This window comes from Girardinichthys multiradiatus, chromosome 15 (genome assembly GCF_021462225.1).
Source record: "Girardinichthys multiradiatus isolate DD_20200921_A chromosome 15, DD_fGirMul_XY1, whole genome shotgun sequence".
NCBI lineage: Eukaryota > Metazoa > Chordata > Actinopteri > Cyprinodontiformes > Goodeidae > Girardinichthys > Girardinichthys multiradiatus.
In genome coordinates, this window is record NC_061808.1 from 15,542,901 (window position 1) to 15,564,817 (window position 21,917).

Here is a 21,917-nt window from a genome sequence, read left to right on the forward strand (position 1 = left end):
CGTTCAGTATATTATATTTAGACTTAATCAGACTTTCTTTTAAGCGAGGGAGGAAAAAAAAGTAATATCTGGGTTTCAGCCAGCTGATTGGCAGTGCCCAGGAACAGGTAGGAGAGGTTCATGGCTCATCATTAAAATGACTTTAAACTGGTTTGACAGAAAACGTAATAACCTTTTCAAACGTTGGTATACCTTAATAAGAACCTAAACCTCCACACTAATATTTGTCGAAAGATCCCGGTTCCTTTCTACAATTTTACCTTTGGGAAGGATTTATCTCGTCACTCAGTAAAATAAATAATATTGTAAAAATACTCATACATAATGAGATCCTGTTCGTTGAATCATTAAGACAAGAACTTATGTTACTTTTCAATTCCCTGTATTGTCTCTTTGTTTCTATATACAGCTAAATGATCGTATCTAAACGTCTACGTCACGATACCAACATATTTGTCTCGTTATCCGACGTGACAATGAAAGGGCAATATCATAGAGCCGATTTGTTGGAAATTATAGTTTACGAGTGGTACTTGAATGCACCATCACTGCCCGTCTCCATGTGTAAGAAGGTTTCAACCTGAAACATGCCATGTTCATTCAAGGAGCTCAAAAACTAATTTTCTCTCCAACAAATGTCTCCGAAGAAAAGTAATAATATTTTCTGTTTATAACTAAATATCTTGAGAAAACACATGAAAAATATTAGTGGCAGGGAAGTTGTTCTTGGCTTCCGTATACATATAAGTTTAAATATCAAAAGCCAAACGTTTCCTTCAGTCTTCCAAACAACAGAAGATGAGCTGTTCTGCAAGTCTGCCTTCTCAAGCCTGAAAACAAGCTGGCACTTGCTAAAACACATCACACGCCGTGGCTAAAGTTGGAAACGCCACTGTGCTAAATAAGTCCCTTCATTATCTGAAGACACAATGTGCTTTTGTGGGGGAAAAACCCTGCAGTGTAGCTGGATCCCCCCCAGCTATCTAGGAGAAGAGTCTCGGTAAACAACACAGTCGTTTCTAAAGAGGTGAAGGGAGATCATGATTCACTGTATGATGAAAAACTCTAAACTATCCTAATCTCTGCATGACTTTGTATTGAATAAACGTAGCAGCCAATCACAAATGAAGCCATTGTCTTCTATATGCTGCCCTTCATGGGTTTGTTCAAGGCCCTTTGGTCAGTCTTTCATCTGTTAAAACAGTTTTAAGCATTCAGATCATCCAGTCTCGAACTGTTTTGTTGAAGGCAGTTCTGAGGGGATACCAGTACCACAGAGATCCATTGTACTGTTTGCTACCCCTCCCTCACATATCCGAGAAATGACATAAGGCCGATTCTTTACCCAATGAAGACGCTCCATCCTTCCCTTGCATTGTAGACTAACCACTACTCCCACGGCCTTAATTCCACCTGTTTCTGTCACTCTTCAGATCTTAGGTTTTACAATTTGCTTCTAAATAAAGTCTCATTTCTGCTCGATGTGTTTTAGTGGATGCGAAGTTAAAAGGCATTAGAAACAGATGTTGAGGTCTTTCTATTCCATTTATATGTTCTTGGTATTTCTGTTGAACTGTTTCAACAATGCAGTTTTTCCCTATCTGACTACCCAACATGTCAAAGCATAACTGGCTCTAGATAAAAGGGAAGGAGGAAATGTGATCTTTTTGTGATTGAGAGACAAATTTAATTTAATATTATTCTTTAAATCCTTTAAAACAGCGGTTTCTGAGGAAATCTTTTCTCAATCTCCAGTCATCCACTATTGCTATTTTGCAGTTTTCTGACATGGTTTTGCTAAAAAAAAAAAAGTTATTTAAGAGAAATTATCAATGGCTAAAACCATGGTCAGCGTTTGACACCTCCGCCCCTCACTATTCAAACCGGACCCTAAGGGCGCGCTGGTGAAACAGCGGGAGGCGGAACACGCAGGAAGTGTTTCCTTTCTGAGCGGCCCGTCATTGGCCAAAGGGTTCCACCCAGCGCATGTTGCAGTAATACAACATGCAGAAAAAGCAGATGACGGAACTGAAATTACAAAAACTGCTCAGTGATAAACTTAAAAATGATGAAAGAAATCACAGTGTGAGAATATGTCCTATAGTTTGAACTCTGTTTCAATCTATAACTTCTGCTTAAACTAACTCAAACTAGCCATGTGTAGCCCTCAGAGATCAAGTTGGATAATCGTGGCAAATTAACACAAAAAAAAAGAAAAAAAGATTGCTTCAGTGTTTCTTGCGATAACCAGACATTTACGGCAGCTTGGGCCAGGGTTCCTGTATATTTTCCCTTGCAAAGTCCAACATTTCTAAACTCAAATCAGCTTTAAATATGGAGCCTGCAAACTCCACAGATCGGATGGATGCTTAGACAGAGAGATGGATGGACTAACAGATAAATAGATGGACAGATAAATACACAGACAGAAGGAAGAATGGACAGGTGATAGATTGATGGATGTGTAAATGAATGGATTAATGGATAGATGGACAGGCAGATGGACGATTAGATAGATGGATGGGATGGAGGGATGAACAGATAGAGTGATGGAAAAACACAGATAGACATATACGGGTCCTTCTCAAAATATTAGCATATTGTGATGAAGTTCATTATTTTCCATAATGTCATGATGAAAATTTAACATTCATATATTTTAGATTCATTGCACACTAACTGAAATATTTCAGGTCTTTTATTGTCTTAATACGGATGATTTTGGCATACAGCTCATGAAAACCCAAAATTCCTATCTCACAAAATTAGCATATTTCATCCGACCAATAAAAGAAAACTGTTTTTAATACAAAAAACATCAACCTTCAAATAATCATGTACAGTTATGCACTCAATACTTGGTCGGGAATCCTTTGGCAGAAATGACTGCTTCAATGCGGCGTGGCATGGAGGCAATCAGCCTGTGGCACTACTGAGGTCTTATGGAGGCCCAGGATGCTTCGATAGCGGCCTTTAGCTCATCCAGAGTGTTGGGTCTTGAGTCTCTCAACGTTCTCTTCACAATATCCCACAGATTCTCTATGGGGTTCAGGTCAGGAGAGTTGGCAGGCCAATTGAGCACAGTGATACCATGGTCAGTAAACCATTTACCAGTGGTTTTGGCACTGTGAGCAGGTGCCAGGTCGTGCTGAAAAATGAAATCTTCATCTCCATAAAGCTTTTCAGCAGATGGAAGCATGAAGTGCTCCAAAATCTCCTGATAGCTAGCTGCATTGACCCTGCCCTTGATAAAACACAGTGGACCAACACCAGCAGCTGACACGGCACCCCAGACCATCACTGACTGTGGGTACTTGACACTGGACTTCTGGATGTTTCTACTCCAGACTCAGTCCACTGCTTCCACAGGTCCCCCAAGGTCTGGAATCGGCCCTTCGCCACAATCTTCCTCAGGGTCCGGTCAACTCTTCTCGTTGTGCAGCGTTTTCTGCCGCACTTTTTCCTTCCCACTGAGGTGCCTTGATACAGCACTCTGGGAACAGCCTGTTCGTTAAGAAATTTCTTTCTGTGTCTGACCCTCTTGCTTGAGGGTGTCAATAGTGGTCTTCTGGACAGCAGTCAGGTCGGCAGTCTTACCCATGATTGGGGTTTTGAGTGATGAACCAGGCTGGGAGTTTTAAAGGCCTCAGGAATATTTTGCAGGTGTTTAGAGTTAACTCGTTGATTCAGATGATTAGGTTCATAGCTCGTTTAGAGACCCTTTTAATGATATGCTAATTTTGTGAGATAGGAATTTTGGGTTTTCATGAGCTGTATGCCAAAATCATCCGTATTAAGACAATAAAAGACCTGAAATATTTCAGTTAGTGTGCAATGAATCTAAAATATATGAATGTTACATTTTCATCATGACATTATAGAAAATAATTAACTTTATCACAATATGCTAATATTTTGAGAAGGACCTGTAGATGGATTGATGGATGCATTGACAGAATGAGGGATGATTGGTTGAACAGATAGATGGATTAACAGATATAAAGACAGAAGGATGGATGGGTTGACAGAATGATAAACAGCTGGATGCAACTTTTTATATATTTATCAAGAACTGGAAAATATTTCAAAATCCATACTTTTCCAGATTGTGCAGAAACCCTATCTGCCAAATATGTTCTCATTGTGTTCTCATTACTTTACTCTCATTACTTTACTCTCATTACTTTCCTGGTAAAACACATGAGTTTGAAATTATATTTTTCTGTAGCATCTGGTTTTGTGATGTTAGATCAAACTGAAGACAGGACTATCATTACAATGTGGAAAACCTCACAACTTCATTTCTGTTAAACTCTTAAAGATACAATTTTAAAACAAATCCTATCAATCATTTGCCAGTTGATGTATTTGGTTGTAAAATGTGCACACTCTTTACCTATTAGTAATAGGTGTTATTACATCTTTGTCCTTTATTGTTAAACATATTACTAGTTTTAACAACAAAATCATTCTTACAGCCCCACTTACCGTTCCCACCAACGGGTAGATGAAGCCTGCTCCAACGCTTGCACGGACATCTCTGATTGGCAAAACAAATCTGGTGGGTGCGCCCTTCTTGTCAGGCATGTGGGACAGTGACAGATGAGTCTTGGCCATGCAGATGGGTAATGATTCATAACCCTGAATTACAAGGAAAGGAAAAACAAAAATGGTCAGACTGTATTAACACAGGAGGGAAAGAGAGGCTACATGATTCCCATCACTGTGTGAGTCAGTTATTCCAGCAGCAGTGATCTCACCTGTTGATTGTAGTAATCTATTTTACTCCCGGCCTCTGGGGACAGCTCGATGTCCTCAGCTCCATACACTTTCTGGGCTATTGTTCTGATCTTCTCCAGTATCGGCATCTGTGGGAGAGGGAGTGCATCAGCAACAGATGGATACACATGGACAAAGAAGTCAATGAAAGGAGGGGCAATTAGATTTGGTAAATAGAGAAAACATCTATATCGAATTGAAGCCAAAAGGAGATCAGGAAAGCCAAAAGCCAAATCTTTTACAGGGTTATACAGATTCAGTGTTATTTTTATAATTCTATGGGAAAGAAAAACAAACACTGAGCTTTAGTTGCAAGGCCAATAAAAGGATGGTACTTGTAAAATAAAATGTCTCTGGCATCCGCCAACCTGCAGTGATCAACTGAGCGATACAGTTTTAGGACTGAATAATGCAAGCCACGTCTTCTTGCTCATTTAATACTGGATGTAAAGATTTTAAAAGCGTTGTTCTCTTGGTAAGGCAGATTTAGGCATCCTGTAAATGGGACCATGCTCAAGGACAACCAGTGTGATACCACAAGTTAATTTAGGTCACAATACTAGATCTGACTAACTCAAAACAGCTGATTGTTTTTATGTTTTTCTTTTACTTCAAGAGGCCTTGGCAAAAACTAATAAATCAGCATCATCCGGTGCACACGAAGTAGGAACAGGCAAATAAAACATGAAAGCGTTGCAATAACATACCAAAGTGTTGGTTTAAATAGCCTCTGTGCTCACCTCTGTATTATACAGGAACTGGAAGTTTGTGGGTCTGTGAGCTGCCTCTTTCACAGCCTTGGCCAGCTCTAAAGAGCCTCGCCCGCCCTGTGACCAGTGATGACAAGGCACCGCGTCAGACGCACCGCACTCTTTGGCTATCTGACACACAAGGTCAATCTCCGCCTGGGTGTCCGTGCTACAAGATCACAGGGGTCACATTCTTAAACGGGATTGGTCTGAGGACGTAAAATTAATTTAGGAAAAATACTGTTTTTCTAAGCTGAAGAGTTGGTCATTTTGGACTTGTAATCATTTGTCTTACCTGAAAACATTTAGTGCCACCACGACAGGAACCCCAAATAGGTGAGCTATCTGGATTTGTTTCTTAAGATTGCTTCGGCAACCGCCTGCAACAAGGCTGAGGTTCTGCAAGAGAAAGAAATAAACAACTCGGGCATTTTAGTTAAATATATTATTTATAGGTTTTTTCCAGTGCCTTTCCAAAGTTTTAAAAGCTCTTTTGTAATATAACAACTACAAACTAATGTATTTTATTGGGATTTTACATGATAAAACAACACAAAGTAAGTGAAGGGGAAGGACATTTTTACAAGTAAAAATCTAAAGAGTGTGGCATGATTATGTAATCAGCCTCCTTTATCCTAAAAGCAAATCCAGTGCAAGCAATTGCCTTCAAAACTCCCAAATAGTAAATAAGGTCCACTTGTGTTCAATATAATCTCAAATGTTCCCTCTCAGAGGTTTGTTAGAGAACATTAGTGAAACATGTAGAAAAAGCTCCTCTGGTCAGATGAGAGCAAAACTAAACTGTTTGGCCTGCATGGAGAAAAGCCAACACTGCACGTCACCCTGAACACACCGTCCCCACCGAGAAACATGGTGGTGGAGGCAGCATCATGCTGTGTGGATGCTTTTCTCCAGCGGGAACAGACAAGCTGATCAGAGTTGATGGGAAGATGGATGTAGCCGAATGGAGAAGATTTCTGAAGACATTCAACGTTCAGCAGGACGAACCCAAACATGCACCCAATGCAGTGGTTTAGATCAGAACAATTTTATTTGTTATAATGGTACAATCAAAGTCCAGACCTAAATCTGAAGAGAATCTGTGGCAGGACTTGAAAACTGATGTTCACATCCAGTCTGGCTGAATCTGAGCTATTTAAGAGTAATTTCCATCTCTAAATGAGCAAACTGGTGGAGACATGGGCCACTGTAACTGCACCAAAGTGAGGTTCCACAAAATATAGACTCAGGACAGCTGAATACAAGTGCAGGCCACACTTTTCAGATTTTCCACTTCATAAATATACACTAATTTGTGTTGGTCTGTCACATATATAACCAAACAAATATGTTGAAAAAACCTCAAAACATCAGGGTTGTTAATACTTTTTTTTACAAGGCATGTTTGAAAGCCAAGGAATACCTGAAGAAAAGACATTTAACACATTATTTTCCAAACCGACTGCATTGTACAACCCCTAGTATGACAGTTCCGGTAATGCTGAACATCTAGGAAAGCTGGTTCGTTTGTAACTGGGAAAGTAATTTGGACAGAGCTAATTTGGACCGTCACACAGGAAGTCTGCGATTTCAGTGGAAGTCAAGCTTAAATGCGGTCATTTCCTGTTCAACAATTTGGCTGAAGGGTCCAAACAAATTCAGAAGAAATCCTTTTCAACATTAAGTTTCTTCTATCATATGTGTGTGCCATCATTAAATTATTCAGTGGTTGTCCTGTACACCAAAATAGCAGCTACTCCAAACCAGAATTATGTTAAGCTGATAAAAACTCTGCCCATAAAATCTAGTCTTGGACTTTGTGTGTGTGGGTGTGAGTGTGTTCCTCCGTGTCCCTGCGGACTTTGGTAACCAGGTCCATACAAGTCCCATAAATGCATTTCCCCGGCAGTTTTTTTATCCTGCACTTCTGGTTTTTATTAAAGGTGTCAATATTAACTTACACTGTGTGATTATTTGCACAGCTGAATCTGCTTCAGAGTCCAGGGATGGTTAAACACACACACAAACACAACCTCACCTCCCTTCAGCTGTGGCTCACATGCCAGGAAACCACAAACTAATGGTCTGTTTGAGCTGATAATCAAATAACCCATGTTCTTGCTTATCTACGCTTACAGGTGGAGCTCTGACTGTGGCTAAAAATAACACAGCCGTAATAAAAGCACAACCGGAAAGCTCCTTATATCACCACTCTAATTTATTAAAATGGCATCAAATGATGCCTCATGTCCAGCTCTACGTACAGTCCTCATTAATTAACTTCAATTAGCTAGTTACAGCTCAAACTGTTGACTAAATAAAATTAAAACTTTCCAGGCCATTTATTTTAATTTGATTGACCGACCAACCTGTCATCTTCTCCAAACTATTGTCGCATTTTGCTTGTTTGTGTTTCTATACACACTGTTGATATTTTAAGCTCATACCTCGTCAGTGTACTCTCTGGGAAGAGGTGCGCCAGCTGATACCTAAACCACAACAAGACAGATAATTAGAAAGAGAACAATCATTTTACTCGTGTCATTTATAAGTGAAGGCATTTGTAAAACAGAAGTTATGTTTTTCTTAAAATCTTCAGATAAATGTTTTAAATCCACCATAATACTACATTTAATACAATAAATAGGATGGAGGCTAATACTATGAACGTCTAAGCCTATTACTTTAACTAAATGACACGGATTGCTATAAAATTATGCGCATTATCAGTTTAATCAGTCAAATATGCTGATCATGTTTGCACAGGGGCCTTCACTGTGTGCAAATGATGTGTGTTGCTCTCAGAGTCTGCAACTGGCACACAATAGAGAGCTTAATGGATGCAGCTGAAACACATTCGACTTGTTGGTATGCGAAAAGAACCAAAAAAGGCAAGACCCTTTAAGTATTTCTTTTTGGGGCAAGTATGCTGTATTCAGGCTTACTTAATGAGGAATGGTATGGTTAAAATTATTGCTAATAAGCTGCTGTTTTTTGTTGTTTTTGTTTTTTACAAATACATAAAAAGTCAAAAATATTCATGACGATATGTGAAAACAATCCAAGAAAAAGTTCCTGAACTTAAACATGCTGGGCATAATGCACAGACTTACATTTGGGCCCCCTCCGTGCATCTTCAGCGCTCGAACAGTTGCGACCAACACCACCACATTGGGCCTCAAACCTGACGCTCGACATTTGATATTAAAGAATTTCTCCATCCCGATGTCTGCTCCGAACCCAGCTTCAGTCACTGGAGGAAGACATGCATGCATTAAACACCAATACAATCCAGACCAATAAGCATGCTAGCTGGTTTTCAGCAATATTAACAGAATGTGGATCTGAGTAAACTGTGTTTAAAGAATGATAGTTGCTTGCACTGAACCACAGAAGCTGGACTGAGAAAAGATTTAAGGTGGATTCTGAAAAGACAGCTGACTGATTGTGAGATCGTCATCTGTCAATGTTCCTTACTTCTGTTCCATCTCATCTGTTTACTGTTAAATGCTCTATTTGGCCCCAGTTGACATCAATAAAAACAAACAGCAAACAGACGAGCTCATTGAGTCTTCACCAAGAGTGGTGGACATCACAAGAGACAGCTTTCTGTCTGAGGAGCAGGCAATGCTCTGAGTAATGGGTACAATCTAAGTGCTCTCTAAAAGACGGAGGGCCTCTGGTATGGACAGCACTGAACAATGGCCTCTTGAGAAAGCGCTAAACAAAGCAAGAGGTCCACATGGAATCCAGGCTTTAGGATGGGGCTTCCTCTTACAACTCATAGTGTATTAACTTAGACTACATAAAAAAAACTGATCTGATCTTCTTTCCTGTGATAACACCTCAAATAAAACACATTTTTCTCAGCCATCACTGCATTAAACGCTTAATTTGTATGTGAGGGATTAGTTGTGGCTTAAGAATGAACAAACGTGCCTTTAAAAAATGCCACGTTTTTAATGATAAATCAGTCTCGGTTGGTTCAAATATGTAAAAACAGACTAGCAGTTGTTTTTTTTTACCGTCCTTTACGGAAACGTTATAACGTGGGAAATCTTCCTGAAAGCAGGAGCCAGAGGTCATTTGTAGTTAGTGATCCAGACAGATAATCATATAGAACTCATACACATCTGGTGGGTGGGATTCCCAGATTTCCACCCCACCTCCCCGCAGAGAGCCGCAGTTCTTCACTTTAATCCCAGATTCCAAAGTGCACCACAATAACAAGAGGCATGATGAAGCATGACCATGAGTAATTTCATTATGATCCCCCTCAAACATCTGAGGTCACAAATGGTTCAAGTACTTCCTTTAGGGGGAATTAAACTGAACTGAAAGTGCCCCACCAAGGCCAACAGAAAAACGAAAAGTGTTTCTACTAAACATAGAGTTAGCCCAGCTTCTCTTTGTGATCAGTTATATTTTAAGTAGCCTAAAAATGTTAAATACAATTCACACACTGTAACACGCCAATACATAAATTAGCTGTGATCAAGATAAAAATAAATAAAATTGACCATTTCTGCATTAACAAAATCTACATCTATTTAATAAGTTAATCATCAAGACAAATGATCTTCAAAGTTTGCTTTTCTGATGAAAACTAAACTGATTTTCTATAACTGTAGCTAAGGATTGCACAACAGCATTTTATACAATCGCAACAGGTTTAACTCTGGGATGTTGGAAGATTAGCCAACCTGAATTCCTCCGTTCTGATGTTCCCAGCACATTTTATGCCTGTAGGTACAGTCACAATTTAACGAGCATTATTAAAACGAAAATCCCCATCTTCTTTAGGTTTGACCTCCATCATAACATGTTTGACATTTTTTATGCCGCCGTGTTTTTCATTTTAAGACATACAGGGGTTGGACACTGAAACTGAAACACCTGTCATTTTAGTGTGGGAGGTTTCATGGCTAAATTGGACCAGCCTGGTAGCCAGTCTTCATTGATTGCACATTGCACCAGTAAGAGCAGAGTGTGAAGGTTCAATTAGCAAGGTAAGAACACAGTTTTGCTCAAAATAATAAATTTGAAATGCACACAACATTATGGTGACATACCAGAGTTCAAAAGAGGACAAATTGTTGGTGTACGTCTTGCTGGCACATCTGTGACCAAGACAGCAAGTCTTTGTGATGTATCAAGAGCCACGGTATCCAGGGTAATGTCAGCATACCACCAAGAAGGACGAACCACATCCAACAGGATTAACTGTGGACGCAAGAGGAAGCTGTCTGAAAGGGATGTTCGGGTGCTAACCCGGATTGTATCCAAAAAACATAAAACCACGGCTGCCCAAATCACAGCAGAATTAAATGTGCACCTAAACTCTCCTGTTTCCACCAGAACTGTCCGTCGGGAGCTCCACAGGGTCAATATACAGGGCTGGGCTGCTATAGCCAAACCTTTGGTCACTCATGCCAATGCCAAACGTTGGTTTCAATGGTGCAAGGAGCACAAATCTTGGGCTGTGGACAATGTGAAACATGTATTGTTCTTTGATGAGTTTACCTTTACTGTTTTCCCCACATCCGGGAGAGTTACGGTGTGGAGAAGCCCCAAAGAAGCGTACCACCCAGACTGTTGCATGCCCAGAGTGAAGCATGGGGGTGGATCAGTGATGGTTTGGGCTGCCATATCATGGCTTTCCCTTGGCCCAACACTTGTGCTAGATGGGCACGTCACTGCCAAGGACTACCGAACCATTCTTGAGGACCATGTGCATCCAATGGTTCAAACATTGTATCCTGAAGGCGATGCCGTGTATCAGGATGACAATGCACCAATACACACAGCAAGATTGGTGAAAGATTGGTTTGATGAACATGAAAGTGAAGTTGAACATCTCCCATGGCCTGCACAGTCACCAGATCTAAATCTTATTGAGCCACTTTGGGGTGTTTTGGAGGAGCGAGTCAGGAATTGTTTTCCTCCACCAGTATCACGTAGTGACCTGGCCACTATCCTGTAAGAAGAATGGCTTAAAATCCCTCTGACCACTGTGCAGGACTTGTATATGTCATTCCCAAGACGAATTGATGCTGTATTGGCCGCAAAAGGAGGCCCTACACCATACTAATAAATTATTGTGGTCTAAAACCAGGTGTTTCAGTTTCATTGTCCAACCCCTGTATTTTCCCAATTAGACAACAGATACAGTTTATTCCTATTGTGTGCCATGCCCAACATGTTCTAGCAGATTCTGCTGACCAACATAATCCTCAAATGAAACAGACACTGGAAGGCTGAAAAAGGGCAGATGCAGATTCCTGCCATTACTGCTCCCATCTTTGCTTAGCATCATATCACAATGTGACGCCTGCTCTTACGTCTTATGGCCATTAAAGGTTCTCCAACTATCTCCTGAGGTTGACCAGAGACACAACAACTTTAACCTGGTATTCCATGTTGACAACTTTCAGCTGATGGCCAAAGTGTGCCAAACGCGTTCAGATTATAGACTGAAACATGATCTGAGAGGGACTTTAGACTACTGCATGCATTGTTCTTAGAATGGTGTTTGCTGGCTGATAACTCCTGGGGAGAACAACACTAGTCTTGTATTTCCTTTGATTGTATACATGTGAGAAGCTATTGAGACCATTTTAGGCTAATGAATGTCACAACAGTCCTCCAAAGACTAAATTAGATATTTTAGAAACTACAGCAGGTTGTTCATGTAGTAGATTATTTATTTTCAATTATTTGAATACATGACAGTTTGTTAACTCTTATTTATAGAGATGCTCCAACCTGGCGCTCCTGGCCAATGCAGCTGGCTGGCGAGAAAAACGAGGGAGAACGAGTTCCTGGCATATCTGGGAGTCAGGCAACAAACAAGGACAGAGGAAAGGTGGGGCAGGTGTGGGGTTAAGACAGACAGGTGGGAAACAATTGGGTTGGAGAGAAGCTTAGGCCTAAAACACACAAGCCTCCTTGCATCTCAGCTACAGGGTTGGAAATTCAACTCTCTGCTTACACAGCAGGTAAAAGCTTGAATAAATGTTGCACATATCCTTTTATTAAAGATGAAAAAACATTGGTCAAACTCTTAGAAATAAAGCCTTGAGTAATATCTGCGTGCATGTCGAATACACCAGGAAAACTCAACAGACTCGGGCATTCCAAACATAGTCTGTGTCAAAGCAAATGAAGACAAAAAGAGCAGCAGGGTAGATATGGACAGATAAAATGTTAAATACTCAAGTATGCTTTGCCATTGAAGGGATTAGTGTGGTTTACTCTAAAGCATTCCTGGGCCTCTTAAGATTATTGACTTGCTTCCTTCCTCTCTACAGTTTTTCTCTGCTTTTGAACAATCTTTTGGTCAGTTTTTTAAAAAGGAATAGAAGACCAGAAGCGCATACTACAGTAGTCCAATCAGAGCCAGGTGGAACCGAGCCATGAGCAAACACGAAGATGGATAGAAGCCAAAAACAGCTGAAGTTCATCACTGTGATAAATCTAAATGATAATTTCATCCCACCAGCTGCGGTTCAGAAGCAAAGCTCATCTGGGACTGTTGTCATTCCTACAGGGCTTGTGGCTTTGTGTGTCCTCTTACCCACATAGCCGTCCCGTCCAACCAACTTCAAAGCCAGCTTGTCTGCCAGCACCGAGGAGTTGCCATGGGCGATGTTGGCAAACGGCCCAGCGTGGACAAACACTGGCGTACCCTGCAACAATTAGAGGGGCACACAAACATACCAATAGTTTAAAAAAAAGTGTAACCCAAGCAACTCTCCAAGCCTGGCTTAAATACTAACAAACAGCTCCCTCCTTTGCAAAAACAACAACTTTTAGTCACACTTCAAGATAAATATTGAGCTTCGGATGCACTTTGGATGTCTGAGTGTTTGTCTAAATGGTGAACACAGGTAAAGAGGTGCTTGACTGCCAGATCAACCTGAGTCTGGGTCCTTACTTCCAGTGTTGACGCAGATTACTCCCTAAGGGCTGGAAACACACACAAGCTGAAGGAGCGCCTTATGAGCCAGGTTCTTCATCTGCCAGCTAAACGGCTTCAACTTCCTTTAGGACAACAAACAAAATCCTGAAACAGAACTTAAAACTTCTGCTCAGCCGCCATCTAAACATGTCTAAACCCGTATGAAGGAACAGGAAGGTTTTAAAAGGCATGTTTTCAAACGTTTTGATGATAATGAGATGATGTTTTCTGCAGTGTAATGCAGTCCTGCCCCTCCACTACCTGTTGCTGCACACTCCTGGTCAGCTGGCTGAGAGAGATTTAAGTCATGCTCACAGAAAAGAGCAGTTTGGCTCTTTGCAATATAATGCTGTCCGTGAGGTTGGAATAAAACATTTTTATCTGCTCAAGAAAATGATTGTGGCAGGGCCATTTATTCTTGACAGATAAAGTTTACATTGTCGCAAATTGTTACAATCAAAATTAAAAGCCCAACAAGGAGAAAAACAAAGGGAATGTGTTTAGAACAAAACTACTAGAACTTTATGGGCAACAGCGTATTTCTGAGCGCTTACAAAAATAAAAAACGCAAAGTGAAAACTAGTGGGCAAGCTGTTTTAAATAAAAGTAGTTAGATCAACTCATATCTTTCTGTTGTCAATCTTTGCATTAATACCAAAATAACATGAAGCCCAATTATGTCTTCACACTGTGGGAGTCTCATTCCAGTTTGATGGCTTCATCACACTTGTAGAAAAATATAATAACATATATCCCTCTGTTATATTTCTTTGTTTTGAGAAGTTACATTTTGTGTATATAATTGGCCGACACAGTAACAGACAAAAGGGGAAAAACCTCAAAACAATGAACCGTACTCCTTCCGTACTCCTTCACCACAAAAAATGTAAATAATTCTTCAAAAGCTCTAACTAACGCATAGATCCTCCAGCTTCTAGCTGGCTTTCACAAATAAATGCATGACAGGAAACTATTGCTATTCTTCAAGGGCAAAATTTCAACAAAATCATGTTAGTCTTTAAACAGACAATAACTTGGTGACTTAAAAAACAACAACAAAAAAACCAGCTGAGCCTTTGTTACACTGAATGTGGATTCCTTAAGAGAGGGGAAAAAGGAAGGATGGGACGACCCAATAGGATTTTCTTAGGCTTTGTTTGCATACCTCTCTGCTGCTTGCATAAACAGTCTTTCCCTCCGAGGAGTAAATCATCTGTACAAAATATATATAGTATCTGGGAAAAGCTGAAAGTTGTATTTTAAGTGGTGGAGAATATTGCCTTCATCAGAGCATCATAAAACAAGTGCATACTTAGAAAAACAAAAACAATTCCATTAAACGGCATGTTTTCAACCTAAATGTCAAACGCGTCAACCAGAATACTGCTTTCCATGTGCGCTTCCAACCGCTGAACTTTTACTCTTTGCAACAGCAGAGTGATGAAAGCACAGTGTGTCATATTCCCAACTGTTGGAGGGGATAATGAAGACCAGGAAGGAAGACGAACATAACAGGAACATGGAGATCATGACGATATCTGCTCAGTCTGAAAAACCTGTGCAAAATCATGCACAACTACTGGAATGTTTCAAGCCTTTCATAAGACGACACCAGAACTCGAGAGGCTCGATTTATGCTATGGTCTACTGTCTCCCCATCAGGAAAGATGACTGGAGTTGTTTTCTGAAACCCTGTGGAGAGAGGATGTTTGGAAAAACTCACAGAATGACAGAGGTCTGCTACACAGACACGTACACAGGGAGTAGGTAAAAATGAAAACAAATATTCCTTTCTCCTGGTGCTCTGTCTCTTTTAGGCCCTGACCCATTCGAAACACCACAGTAACAAAAGACACATGCTTTCAGATCCCAGCTCCGTTCTCATGAGTGAATCGGTGTTTACCACCAGCACAAGTCAAGAGGGCAAAAAGGGGAATAGCCGGTCAAGTTTGACGGAAAGTTCTCATGTAGCTTTGAGGTCCGGTTGGTCCCGATACCAGTTCCCTGACCAGAATCACAGGAAACGGGTTTCACACAGCAGGGCCACGGCGTTTCCTCCAAAAACAAAAACCCAGAGCGTAACAAAAGCTGTAACAGTAGCTGCATACAACCCCCCCCGTGTGACGAGCTTTGTTTATTTTCTCCACTCAGCAGATGTGATCAAGCTTCTTGTTCAACATGAAACAAACAAGCGAAAAACATCAGTTTACAACAAAAAAAAGGGAAACAAAAAGCAAACGGATGCGTGTCGGTTGATGCCGTATTCACTGTAAATCACGTCAGAGTTTCCAAGTAACTGAAATTAAAAAAAAAACAACAAACATCATGCAGCGTTTTTTTGGCCTGCTACAAAGAGTCTATATCTCCGACTCCCTACAAAAACAGACAATAAGTGTGCTAACGTCATTTATGTTGATTTTTGCCATTCAAGTTGCAATGTTTTTTTGGGGGTTTTTTTGTGACATTGTTTTGAATCTGACAGAGTCTGCCTGTGATGCCACACCAGATATCACAGTCTCATTCCTCTAACTTTTGTTACACATCATGCATACAGATACAAACAGTTATGTGCAAACATTGGGACATATTTTGACATAACACTACTGAAAAATTCTACTTGAAATCTAATGACCTCTTAACATTTTCCATAACATCTAATTAAAAAAAACTTTTGGTGAATAAATTAGGACACCCCTACATTTATTTCACCCTAAAATGGCTCAAATTTCCCAGATGTATCACATCAGACACAAAACTGACTATTGAAGAGAGAGTGAACAAAGTGGTGACGTTGAAAGAGCTTTTAGAGGCCTTCAGAGAGAAAACTGTAAGCTGCATATAAGTCTGGGTGTAGTGGACATTCGAAACAACTGTCAATCTGCACAGGCCTGACCATAGTCAGTTCATCCTGAGAGGAGACTGCAAGATGCTAAAAGAACTTTTAAAACACCCACAAATTTAATCAGGGGATCTATGGCAAGCTCTGTCTAATGTTGACAGATAAGTGCATGGTTTGACATCAGAAATGGTTTGGGGATGCTTTCTGTAGCAGGACAGTCAGTTCACCATCACAGGATCCACCCTGAATCCTGTGTATCAGGGGGTACTTGAGCAAAATGTGAGGCCATCTGTAAAAGCATTAAAGCTGAAGCAGAACTGTCCCTGTAACTGGATAATTACTCAAAACATACCAGTAAATCCACCAAGCACTGAGCAGAGTCAAAGGTCAGATCTTGATGTGAATGGGATGCGGTGGGGTGACTTGAAACAGACCGCTGTCACAAACTTGTAGATGGCTACAAGAAGCGTCTTACCAAAGCTGTTTCAGCTAAAAAGGAGTTAAGACAAGCTACTGGAGTGTGCCGCGTTTTCCTCATCTAGAAAATATATCTCTGTTGATATCTTTTGTTTAATGAGTAAAAAAACGTTGTTTGTTGTTTACCTTTATTTTTTTCTTAAATAAACAAACTGAATATTTAATGTTGTGTCCTATTACTTTCACATGACTGTAGTATATTGAAACAAGAGTAACAGCAAACTTTGTTTTGTATGAACGACGTGTAGAATATAGTTGAAAGGCTCTGATTATTTTAATTATATAAAGTGACACAAATTTTAGGTTTTATGTTGAGTAATACATAATAGTAATACATAGAAATATAGTAATAGTAATATGTTGAGTAATACATAAAGCTTTTGCATGACTCCACTGGTATTTTAAAACCAGTCATCTTTTGCGATGAGCTCCAGGTCCTTGAGGTTGAAAGGCCTCTTTGCCGTCACCCTAACCTTTAGCTCGCTTCGCAGATTCTTTATCAGATCCATTTCAGGACTCGGGCTGGGCCATGCAAAAACACAAACATTTCTTCCAGTCTGAAGAAACGGTTTTGTCACATTAAACCTTACTTTAAACCTAAAACTATAGGAGTATGAATAATGAACATGTTGTTCTTAACTCGATAGATAATAAGCATTTAAGTAAGGTTATGTGTTTCTCTCACCTCGAGGGTCTGCATCAGTGTGGGCTTGATAGCATCTTTCATTAGCACTGCCAGCGCACCGCTTACACCCTGTTGGACAAGAAGAAAGAAAAATTGGGAAAGCTGTTGTAAACAAAGACGTGTTCTAATTTCCCCTCGGGGATCAATAAAGTATCTTTGAATTGAATTGTTAACAAACAGCAGGCAACATAAAAACTTTAAATATAACTAAAATAAAACTAGTTGTCTAATAAAATTAAAAAGCCTTACAACCATAAAAGGTTTCTATCACTTCTTTAAGGCTGTATATTACAACAACAATCTGCAAATAATGCCAAAGAAATATCTAGCACTATGAACCAACGTCAATTTGTTTGGCTTTTTATCTTTATCAAACAGTGCAGTCATGTGTGGGAAAGTGAAGGCCGACAATGCAAGAAACAGGAAGACTCTGCTTAACATCCTTTTCACGAGATACAAGTGAACTGCACATGTTATGAATAAAGAGGGGTGGATGAGGTTAAGCATCAGTGTGTCTGGCGCTGAAAGCAGTAAAAACAACCTTTTTTCTCAACTGAAGGTCTGGTGGAAAAATGCCGGGAGGGATCAAATGAACAGTTATCAGTTAGAAAACAGAACAATGCGAAACGATAAACTACAATCAATGAAAAAAAAGGTCACGTTACAAGCAGCCTGCGGTACATATCAAGAAGATCCCGCAAGTTCTTAAAGCTGCAGTAAACAATATTATTTACCTTCGTCTATCTTTAAATTCACTAATAAGGGTCTCCAATTCCATTTGTCTTCTGTTTCACAAGTTGTAGTATGCTGTAGCTCTCAGTGAGTTCTGTTTAGCTGACCTCTAACAACTTAGCTGGAGCTGTGACATTTGTTTTAGTCTAATCTTGATTTGAGGTTCACCAAAAAAGGTGACGAAAGGAGACAATCTTCACTACTTTCTAGCATTATTGGGCTGCGCTGCACTTCGTTTTGTCTGATGCATCTCTTCACTTTTCTAACTTGGTTAAAATAGGAGCTAAATGTAAACGTTCTGTTAAGTCACAACATTTTGGAAAACAATCTTTTCAACCAAAATGTCCACCAATACAAACTAAACTTTGCAATGATCAGAATTGTTTTTCTCCTCAAACACCAAAGAAACCATTTCCGAGTAAAACCCACCAGGTCCTCTGCTTTGATGGGTTCTCCAGAGCGACTGGTTCCCACCACCATGCGGGCCAATCTGTTCTTCATGTCCATTAGGCTGTCTGCGAGGGCCAGAATAGCCATGATCTCGCTAGCTACTGCGATGTCAAAACCAGTCTAAACGTTGACAGAGAACATGAGAATAATGTTAAATTTTTCTAAAGTAGAACACAAATCCAAAACAATTCTGTCTAATAATTTTCATTCTTACAGCCATAAAGCTGTGCTATATAAAGCAACATGTTCACACTATCAGAACAAGACAGATTTCAGAGTCTAAACATTAATTAGCTTAAGTAAATGTAATATTTCTCAGGACAAAAGAACTGGAGAAACATCGCGGCACCAAGATAAGAGATGTCCTTTCAGTCACCTGGTTTTTCACATGGACAGCAGAATATTGCTTATGAATGCAGCCCAGTTTGGAGTGATGATTTGATGGAGAGAATGTAATCACACACACGTTTAACTTATTTCGATGCAACTTCCTTTAGTAATTTATGTGAAACTAAAAAGACTTAGAGAAGGACTGGAGTGAATAAGTGGTTGTTTAAAAAGGGAAGCAGATAAGAGTGGATGTCTCCATTCCTTAGCTCGCCCACACACAATAACACAGAGAGAGAGAGAGAGAGAGAGAAAGAGAGAGAGAGAAACATGACTTAAACCACATTAATCTAACAAGGACCTCAGCATTTCTACTACCACTCACAGTCATAATACCCCGAGGGGCTATAGGGTATCCAGCACTAGAGGAAAGTGGAGGCCAGAGGAGTGGAAACAGAATGGATGGCAGTAAATATAAACATAAGCCGAGACAGCTTAAGGGGTTATTTCAGGTGTGTGTAAGTGTGTAGCTGCATGTATATGAGTGGGTCATTTTCCTTCTTGTGTAAACATTTTCTTTCACTGAAGTGTGCTTGCTTCCCATGGACCTGGACTGTTTATCCGCTGAATTTCATTTAGCTGTCATTACTGCTGATCTGTGTCTAACGTATGGCCAGGCAGCATCGTAGGGTGGAGTGTATGCGACAGGCGTGGGCCTGCTAACGTTATGAAGGGATGCCGAGATTTTCAAAAGTAACTGTATGCTGTTCCTGCGGTTTCCAGTCCTTTAAATGAGATGCCAAAGAAAATCATTGCATGACCAACAGTTTCTACGGCCGAATAGAGCATAGATGAATACAGCGCTGCTCCAACACCTGTTGCTGTGCACTGCCACTCAGCTAGCTGAAAGAAGGCTCCCACGCATTTCCCTAGCTTACAAAAAAGACACATCTGGCAGTATGAAATAACTTCCAAAAGTCATTGTATGGAAACTAAAAGAGCACCAGCATTTACTCAGGTTCTTCATGCTGTTTTAAAATGTAGCCTAGAGCTAACACTAACAAAATGGATAACCTGACTAATAAGCCAGCTAATGTCAGTTTGTTATACTTTACTCTATAAAGAACAGAACAGCAAAAAGGTATATAGCCTTTAGGTTCTTTTGTTATTAAGGACACGACTTTTTTGTCTCTGAAGACATAACTGACATGTTTTGTCTGAGACTTCTGTCTTCTTTTGAAGCGTCACTAGATGGTATGTGAAGTGTCAAAATCGGACGAAGGGGCCTTCCAGCTTTCCTACATCTGGAAAGACATCCTCTAGCAGCAGGGGGCTGTGTTGGCCTGTCAATATAATAACAGGCTGACACCTCGAGGAACAACAGCTGGTTTTGACACGTCCGTCACGTACCATCTAGTGACACCTCTGATGAAGACGGTTGTCTCCGCCTAAACATGTCAGGACCTCAGAGACAAAAAGTTGTGTAAGAAATGGGTAGTATCAGCATAACTTTGACAAAATAGGTGATATTCCTTTAGCAGTAGTAGAAATAATCAGGTTAGATTGATGTGTTAAGATTCTTCAGTTTAAACAAATTTCCTGTGTAACATTTTCTTGGATTTGTAGCAATCAGGAAATGAATAATAATAATAATAATAATAAATAAAAAGGTAAAAGTGTCAGAGGTTGCATGACCTCAAACCAACATACCTCTCTGATCTGTCCTTTTTCAGTGCTTGCCTGTCCCACTGTGATTTTTCTCAAGAAGCGGTCATTTGTATCAACAACTGAAAAAAAAAAATACATTAACTGATAGCAAAGACCGCTACGGATTCTATGAATATGGGAACTAGCAAACATTTAAATCTACATGTTGCTATAAATGCATGTCTTAGCCATATTCCCTGAGATATTTGGTTTTTTGTCCTATTCCATAAATGTATCAAAACGTAGAGCTACCAATATTTTGGTTCTATTAATACGGATAAACCAGCTGCATTAACGTTTACTTTTTTTGGGCTACAGTAAAGGTCAAATAAAAGGTTCTGGACATGTCCTTAGATACAAAATCCAGCATCTTGTAATTCCTTCATTTATATCATTATTTCATTTACATCAAAACTGCTACCGCTATCAAAGCACCTGCAGCCCATTTTCTCTATTTTAAGTGTTAAAATCCTTAGAACTAAAAGCAGTGTAATCAATCAAAACTGGAACTGGCAGGTCTGAACTCAAGGATAACCAGATATTGGTTTTGCAAAGGAAAAGCCTGATTGGTGCATCTCTAGTTTAAATAATGACCACAGAAGAAGCGAGCATCATCTTCTTTGTGTAGAACCTCCCAACAGATTGTGTGCTCTTCCAGTGAAGGACTGTCTGCTTTTTGGTTTCCTACCTCTGCCCATAAAACAAGTCTTCAATACTGTGGTGAAGACAGTTTTAAAGCACCCCAACAACAATCTACCTCACACTGGAATAGAGATACAATTAATTACACTTGTAGCATGAAATATCTTCCGAATGCAATACATAAAGGACCAGTTTTTAAAGATTTTAAAGGTGCGTTAATCAAAGATGGAATGTGGGGAGACAAAACTTGAGAAGCCTTGGATCTTTGTCTCTTGATGCTAATTTGATTTGATCCATTTGTACAGTCTTTATATTGCTTCAGAACAAGCCCCAGGTCAAGTCGGGCTGTCTTAACTCTGCTGTTTGTCCCTCTGAAGTGATGCCAAGCGATCTCCACCTGTTTGCTGCTCTCTGAGCGGTTTCAGTTACTACTTTACAGCCAGTACTGCTTTGAGTTTTGTGTTACAAGTTCTTTAGGCAACACGTCTATCCAGATAAATGCATAACTGGATAACATTTATAAACCATTTTTTAAGATTAGCTCATGTATGTTTTTTTAGCTACAACTGA

At 39.9% G+C, this 21,917-nt stretch overlaps 1 protein-coding gene across 3 annotated transcripts in view; it reads right to left on the reverse strand.

The window, feature by feature from the left end:
- The window catches only part of mthfd1l (methylenetetrahydrofolate dehydrogenase (NADP+ dependent) 1 like), a 44,905-nt gene that overhangs the window by 9,648 nt on the left and 13,340 nt on the right, over positions 1-21,917 (reverse strand). For 2 of the 3 annotated variants that reach the window (XM_047388671.1, XM_047388675.1), the window contains 10 exons: positions 20,709-20,785; positions 18,651-18,791; positions 17,490-17,558; positions 13,105-13,216; positions 8,642-8,781; positions 7,976-8,017; positions 5,824-5,927; positions 5,520-5,697; positions 4,761-4,868; positions 4,489-4,641 (listed from right to left, as the gene is read on the reverse strand). In XM_047388671.1, coding sequence (XP_047244627.1) covers positions 4,489-4,641; positions 4,761-4,868; positions 5,520-5,697; positions 5,824-5,927; positions 7,976-8,017; positions 8,642-8,781; positions 13,105-13,216; positions 17,490-17,558; positions 18,651-18,791; positions 20,709-20,785 — 1,124 coding nt within the window. Of the gene's footprint in view, positions 1-4,488; positions 4,642-4,760; positions 4,869-5,519; positions 5,738-5,823; positions 5,928-7,975; positions 8,018-8,641; positions 8,782-13,104; positions 13,217-17,489; positions 17,559-18,650; positions 18,792-20,708; positions 20,786-21,917 lie in introns of those variants that run through there. The other variant, XM_047388674.1, reaches the window with a different exon arrangement.